At 50.3% G+C, this 7,793-nt stretch overlaps 1 protein-coding gene across 1 annotated transcript in view; it reads left to right on the top strand.

The window, feature by feature from the left end:
- Positions 1 to 3,516: 3,516 nt before the first annotated feature.
- Slc2a5 (solute carrier family 2 member 5) overlaps positions 3,517 to 7,793 on the top strand; it is a 22,859-nt gene continuing 18,582 nt past the window's right edge. Inside the window, exon 1 of the mRNA XM_028757950.1 lies at positions 3,517 to 3,645. Coding sequence (XP_028613783.1) covers positions 3,616 to 3,645 — 30 coding nt within the window. The 5' untranslated portion in view covers positions 3,517 to 3,615. The remainder of the gene's footprint in view (positions 3,646 to 7,793) is intronic.

Below are 7,793 nucleotides of genomic sequence, written 5' to 3'. Positions count from 1 at the left end.
CCCCCCGCCCCTCCCCCCATTTCCTGCTTAGCAACCACATCGACTCCCCCAGCCAGCCAAGGGCCTTCCATCGTCCCGAGTTGCTCAGTGTGTTCATTTGACTAAACTCGGCCCCGCTGCTTAACTTTTTATCAATTGACTTGAGAAGGACCTCAACTGAGAAAATGCTTTCACCTGATTGGCTTGTGGGCAAGTCCGTGGGGCGTTCTTGTGAATAAATGGTTGACTTGGGAGGGCCCAGCCCATTATGTTTGGATGTTACAACTTTTGGGCGGGAGATCCTGGGATGTATCAAAAAGCAAGCCATGGAGACAAGCCAGCAAACTGCGTTCCTCCACAGTCTCCACTTTCGTTCCCAGTCTAGCTTGAGTTTCTGTGGTGGCTTCTCTCCAGGATGTCCTGTGATCAGCAGTTGTAAGCTGAAGCAAAGCCTTGCCTTCCTGAGCTGCTTTTGGGTGTGGTCTTTACCTCAGCAATGGGAGGCAAACTAGGACATTCTGCTTCCCCAGGGAGAATCTGAGCCCCAAGTGGCCATGGCTATTTTTGTATCCATTTTCTCTCTATATACAGCAAAGGGCCCAGTAAATAAGAACTCAAACTAACAGGAAAATCATACATAAACTCACATCCCGGAAAAACACAGCTTCCAAACTTTTAAGTTTTCCTCCCTTCCTCCTTCTCTGTCCCTTTCTTTCCTTTCTTACTTTTTTTTTTTTTTTGATAGCCTGCCTCCACCTCCCAAGTGCTGGGACTGTAGGCTGTGCCACCACACTGGGCAAGACTCTTATTCTGAAACTGTGTGCTGGCAAAGTTTTTATGTTGTGTTACTTATCCTGATTTTGGAATTGAGATCTGAGACTTAAACCTTCATCCCAGAATTTTTGACAAAGTTATTTCCCCACTTAGAGGCAACTTAAGGGCTGGAGAGATGACCCAGCAGTTAAGAGCACTTGTTATTCTTGCAGAAGACCCAGGTTTGGTTCCCAGAACCCACATGGCCGCTCAGAACCATACAAGTAAGTCCAGTTCAACGGGATCTGTCTCCCTCTTCTGACCTAAGCAGGCACCAGTTACCGTGGGAGGTACACACATACATGAAGGCTAAACACTCACATAAAATGACATAAATGGATACCTTAAAATATTTTAGAAGCAACTTAATGTAAAAGGTCTGAGAGAATGCTTGGTGGGCCCTTCCATGTCTCATACCCCTCCCCACAGTGGATCAACAGGCTTCCTGAGGAGAAAGGTGTCGAAGAAGGCCCTCTAGAGTCCGGCCCCAAGAACTGCACCTGGCCACTCCCTTTTCTCTTAAGGCAATCCCTTGGCTCTTATCAGAGATGGCTTCGAAACCCAGGTCAGATTCCTGGAAATATTAGTAATTTGTCATATGTGTTCCTTCCACCCACCTCATTCTATGCTCTGTAACTCACAAAAATGTCCGTGGGTTCTTTGGTGTTACTAAAGGCCCTTTTAAACGCCATGTTGAGCCGGAGGCTCAGACCTGTAACCCTAACATTTGGGAAGATGAGTCAGGGCCATCTCAGTTTCAAGGTCAGCCTGGACTATACGGTGGATTCCAGAACAGCCTGGACTACAGAATGGAACCCAATCTCAAAACACAAACAAACAAGCAAACACAAGAATAAAAATGAACCTCAAAGCTAAGATACAGTGGCGGATTTCCTTCTGTATCCTGAAGCCTCAGAAACAAAGGCAGGATGGCCAGCGAAGGCTCAGCAGGCCAAATCCACCTGGGCTATTTAAAAACCATGAAGATCCAGCTACACACTTCCAAACCAGAAGCACCCAGGGTACTGTGTGCCCAAGAGTGCCAACCATCTAGCTCTAGAGTCTGTTGGCTGTGGCTTGGCTGGGTCCTGAAACTGGGGACAGGTTCTTCAGGGGACACAGAAGACATATCTATAGAATAACCTCCAAGAGAGCCCTGAGGGTGTCCTTGGGGCAAGGTCCTGTAGTTCCTGTGGGCAGGCTGCCCGCCCAAAGGACAACTCTGGATGAGGAGGACCAGACAGAATCGCCAGCTCCCTCCAGGGGACACACTGTCCCATTCAGCTACGCCCCCGCCCCGCCCCCTCCCCCGCTCCCGCCCTCTTCCCAGACCCCCCTCCCCGGCTCAGCTCAACCGCAAGTGCTCTTGGGACTGAGAATGAGCGTTGGTCGTGCTGAACTGCGACTGCGCAGGAACCAGACCCCACTGTCTGGATACTTCTCTCAGGGTCTGACCACAGACCTGCATCCACCGGTCCTGTTGAGAAAGTTGAGGCGGGTATTGAACCCTCAACTTTCAGATCCCATTTTACCGCAAAACAGGCAGAGAGAAGAGTAATAGTTAGGGGCCTAGAACTGGTCTCTGTTCTCTACACTCCCAAGATTGCAAACTCAGCTCGTTATTTTTGTACGCCACCTCTCACTCCCGCCCCCAAAGTAAGCGACACCACCCTCAATTTACGTGCATTTTCTTTGGAGGTTTTCTTTTTTTTCTCTTCAAACTATTTGAAATATATGAAAAGCTCTGGTCCTGTCACGCCTTAATTGGAGACCTGCGTGTTGGAGTGAGAAGAAAGCAAGGAAGTTTTCCTGGAAGGGGACACCCCCACTGTCCGCTGCCACCCAAGCGGATCTACATTTCTGAGCTCAAAAGTGAGCTCCTGATAAACGGCTGAAGGAAAGGAAGAAAGGCTTGCTGACTGAAGTCGAGCTACATACAGCTAATAAATCAAAGGAGAATGTCTAACAAGGATGAAAATCTGCGGGCCTGGTGGGACTTTGCTCTGGATTTGGCCTCCTGGTCTGGTCAGTCCGGTAGCAGCTGAACACGTGCTGAGCGCCAGAGCCCGTGGTGGCCAGCTTGTGGGCAGATTGCTGGACCCAGACCAGCCTCTGGCGACTTACCCTGCCCTTCAAAGAAAGACTACGAGGTATTTACTACTTTCCCAATACTGAAAAGTGTATCTTTCCGGGCCGTGGCCGCTCGGGGTTCCTTAAAAAGACAAGATAAAGTTTTCCCCTCAAACAGTGTTACTTGAGGCCAGGGTACAGTTCAGCACTAGAGCACAGATATTCATACTCAGTCTCCAGCACCAATAATAATAGTAACGATAATAATAGTTTTGGCATGGTTGATTGGGCAAGAACTGACTCTCCCTCCACTAGGGACACTTGGCTATAGACGTCGTGGTGGGTACCATTAGGCTAAGCCTGTTGGCCCATTATCTAATGTGGCATAGGGCCAGTGACAGCTATCGGTGTCCATGTGTTCCAGACAGAAATACCCTTTCTAGTTATTCTTCAGGGCGGTGACTGGTGAAGCCTTAAGCAGTGGGGACTGTTTCCCCTGGGTACTTCGCTGAGCCTGGACAGTTTCAGGGGACCCACTGGCTTAGCCAAATTCTAGATGTTTAACTTAAAAGCAGAAGTGAAAGGAAGAGCAAACGCTGGTGCCCGAAGGGTTATTCTGACTTAAACTGGCAATAAAAATGCAATTGGCTGAGAGTTGGCACGGCCAAAGTGCAGCCTAAATATCTTCCCTCCGCAGACAGCACAGCTGGCACTCTGAGGAGGTGAGCTGCAGGCTGCCCTTGCAGAGCAACGATGGAGAAAGACAATCAAGAGAGGACAGGGGTGAGTGTGTGACTGGCCGCAGCCGGACCTGGGGGTGGGATGGGGTGGGGGGCTGTTCAGCTTCCTGCAGGACTCCCCAGAACTCTGGTATTGCAGAGCCTGCCCTTAGCTGGATGCTCCATCTGGAAGAGGGTGGCTTGGCTCAGAAGCCCAGCAAACAGTGGGGGGTTTTATAGGAGTCAGTGCAAAGTTTGTATACAGATGTGGATTAGGAATCCTGCCACAGGGACCAGCTGTTGGAAAAGTGCCTGGGGCTGGACTGGGGAGTAAGGCTCAGCTCATAGAGGACCTGCCAAGGGTCCAGAAAGTCCAAGGTGAAGCAGGTATGGCTCACACTATTTACTGTCTTAGCACTTGGGAGGTAGAGGTAGGAGATACAGAGTTTGAGGTCAATATCAGCCCCAAAGGGAATTCAAAGCCAGGCTAGGATAAAGACCCTGTCTCTCAAAAAAATATTTTTTTTTCCTTTTCTGTTCCAAACTCAGTGTAACTGGAGATTAAGTGTAGATTTTCTTGATTGAGAAAAATTTCCAGTGCCAAGAAGGTAGCATGAATCAACAAACACATTCAAGGAATTTGCATTTTAACCCTTCCCACGGCGTTTGCCCGTACGTGGGTGGGGAGAAGCAGGCATCTGTGCAAAATATTATCAAGGTCTGTAACACATGGACTGGAAGCGTGAACTACAGAGTGGGCGTGGCTTGGGAGGAAGAAGCACCTGTGATTGGTTCCAGCTCCTCCCCGGTTTAGCTGCGGCTAAACCTTGGCAAGATGCTTAATTTCAATAATTTAGTTATGAGACAGTTTGTGCATCTGAGGCTGGCTTCAAACTCCTGATCTTCCTGCCTCTAACTCCCAAGTGCTAGGGCTGTAAGTGTGTGCTGTCACACCTAGGTGCTTAACTCTTTCGGTGACTTCCCATCTGTAAAATGGACTGATAACCACGCCCTCTCCTGGGTGCTAGAACACTTAATGCACAGGACGGGTCTGGCCACTACTGAGTCCTCTTGCCAACACTCCTGCTTGGTCTGTCGTGTGGAGCTTAGACTTCACTTTTGACGCTGGGCATGAGATATCTCTGGAACTGTCTAGAATGATGAGGAATGTCCCAGTCTCTACCTGCTTTACTTCTGGTAGGACAAATAAATGTCCCCTAGGGGGCAGACTCCGTCTCTCCCTGAAACCCAGAATTAGAGTTAACCTGGGAACTGTTTTATTCTGGTTTTGGTGTTTGTTGATTTTCCGGTGCCGGGGACTGAAGCCAGAGCCTCATGCATGCCGGGCAAATGCTCCACCACTGAACCGTCCATCCCCCCAGCCATTTTCTCCCTTTCAGTTTTAAATGGGGGCTCTCTAAATTGTCTAAACTGGCTTTGAACTTGCGATCCTCCTCCCTCAGCCACCTAGGTGGCTGAGATTCCAGGCCTGCGCTGTCACCACCCAATCTGTCTGAGAGTGTCATCCTGCCTGAGAAAGTGTTTTGACAGGTCAAGTGATATCACTTGTATTTGATAGGAAGGCGTCAGGGACTAAGGGCTTGAATGCTCAGGGTCACAAGAGTTCCCGTGCCTGCTGCTCAAACAAGAAATAAAAAGAATAGAGAAGTCCCCGCAGGGTGTACTCTGCTGATGAGCACCGTGGAAGGAAACAACCCAGACACCACTAGCATGGGGCATGGGCTGACCTCGGCTGCCTGTCCCTCAGCTGTCCAGGCACGAAGCCTGGGGGTTAGGAGAAGCCAGGGAGGCAGAGGCTGCATAGTCTTCTGAGAAGATGCCAGACAGCAGTTGGGCCCAGCTGTCCCTCCCTCAGTAGCTGTGCAGCTCAGGTCTCAAAGCTACTTAAGAACTGTCGAATGAGATATCTATCCCCTTTGTCCTACAAAACAATGCTTTGGACAATGAACACATGTTGTGTAAAGTGTCTCTGCCACAGCTGCTTTAGTGTCCTGGAGAGAATCACCTCCCCTCTGCCCTCCCTAGGTCCTCATGGTTGTTTTGTATTGACTGACTAATTAGCCCACCTATGTGTGACACTATATAGACCGGGTGGGGCTGGGAGGCCTCCTTCCCTGCCCCACATCCGACACATGGTCAAGCCTCTACTAAAGCCTCAAGATGTTTCCCCAGTAATTTGGGGAGAGTGGGGTGCTGAGGATGGAATCCAGGACCTTGTCCAGGCTCCCCAAGTGCTCTGTCACTGAGCTACACCTTATCCCCAAATCTGTCTCCTCCCTCTCCTTTGAAGAATGGAGGGGGTGGGGAAGAAAAGGAGAAAGAAAGAAAGCTGGCGTGAGACTAACTCACGTGCCATATGATTCAACCACATAAAGATACAGTTCGTCGCTCCCAGAAGACGAAGGGAGTCCCATGGCTTTGTAGCCTCAATGGTTTTGGAAGCGGATGTTCAGGCTAGGCGGCAGAAGTCAGGCACAGAAGGACACAGGTTGCATTATAAGACTGGGGTGCAGACTAGAAGAGCGGTTGCCAGGGGCCTGGGGAAGAGGATCATGGACGATGCCGGTCAGAGTACACGGGTTCTGTTACGTGGGACGAGCAAGCCCTGGTACTTCCCATCAGGGCCTGGAGATGCAGTTAATGATGCACCAACGAGCAGCACTGTCAACATACTGATTGTAGCTACGCCTGCCGTGGGTGCTTGCAGTCCACCAAGTGTATTTATCTGTGTTCACCACTGTGCGTGGTGGGGAATGTATTGATGAGCTAACCTATGCTAATCATTTCACAAATACATATGTGTTAGAACACCACATTACACACCATGATGAAAACCCAGGCCTACCTACTATTTTGAAGTCCGGGACACAAGGAGCACAAACTCACTGGAAGCCTGGGCTTCAGAGAGTTCACGGTCAGCCCAGGCAACTTAATAACACCCCCAGAAAATAAAAGGTTAATTTGTAAAACTTCCCCTCACTTCTGTTTTTGACCAAGAATTCAAAGCCTCTTTCATTGCTAGTTGGTGCCCAGTCATGTTGGTCCTATAGTTCCAGGAGGTCAAAGGGGAAAGGACCCAGCTTGGGGGCAAAATGGTCACTTTTGGTAGCACAGGCAGGATGTGGCCTCAGGAGGTACACTCCGTATCAGAAAATAAGACAGCTGCCAAGGGCTGGAGCAAGGGCTGGGGTCAGGAGTGCTGGCTCCCTTCCAGAGGCCCCAGGTCCAATCCCCAACAACTACACTGGGCATCTTACAACTGTATAACTCTAGTTCCAGGGGATCTGACATTTCTGCCCTCTCTGGGCACCGACATTCATGTGTGTGTGCCCACGTACTGACCCACATGCATACACATAGTTACAATAAATCTAAGGCTTAAAAGTTGTCGGCAGCAGAAGGGTGCTGACAGGGTTGATACACTGAGTTTCTTTTGGGTAAGGGTACCCATCGTAAAACAGTAATCTAAGAAGGCAGGGACCAATAGGGACCTACTTCTGAGGAAGTGAGAGATGCCTCTTGTGAGGGCCCCCAGCCCAGCCAGCTCACTTCTTGAGAGAAATCTCTAGAGCTGGAGACAGAGATTTGAAAGCCTAGGACTCTCCTAAGAACTTTTCCATCACAGCCTGTCCTTGAAAATCTGGCACAGGCTAGGTCCGATGGCTCAGAGCTTTAATACCAGGGGCAGGGGCAGGGGCAGGGAGATGGGGAGACGGGGAGATGGGGAGACACGGGGAGACACAGGGAGACACGGGGAGACACGGGGAGACACGGGGAGACACGGGGAGACGGAGACGGGGGGGGGGGAGAGGAGACACGGGGAGATGGAGATGGGGGGAGACGGGGGAGAGACGGGTGAGAGATGGGGAGAGAGACGGGGAGGAGACGGGGAGGAGATGGGGGGAGATGGGGGAGACGAGACGGGGGAGACGAGACGGGGGGGAGACGAGACGGGGGAGACAGGGAGATAGAGAGACAGACAGAAAGACAGAGAGACAGAGAAACAGAGAAACAGAGGCAGAGAGAGGTTGAGAGAGAGACAGAGAGACAAAGGCAGATCTCTGTGAGTTTGAAGCCTGGTCTACATAGCAAGTTCTAGGACAACCAAACCTATATAGAGACTCTGTCTCAAAAAGGAAAGAAGGAAGGAAAGAAGGAAGGAAGGAAGGAAGGAAGGAAGGAAGGAAGGAA

The sequence above is a fragment of the Grammomys surdaster genome, unplaced genomic scaffold (assembly GCF_004785775.1).
Source record: "Grammomys surdaster isolate TR1022 unplaced genomic scaffold, NIH_TR_1.0 126185, whole genome shotgun sequence".
Lineage (NCBI taxonomy): Eukaryota > Metazoa > Chordata > Mammalia > Rodentia > Muridae > Grammomys > Grammomys surdaster.
This window is presented reverse-complemented; position numbering and strand designations above follow the sequence as displayed.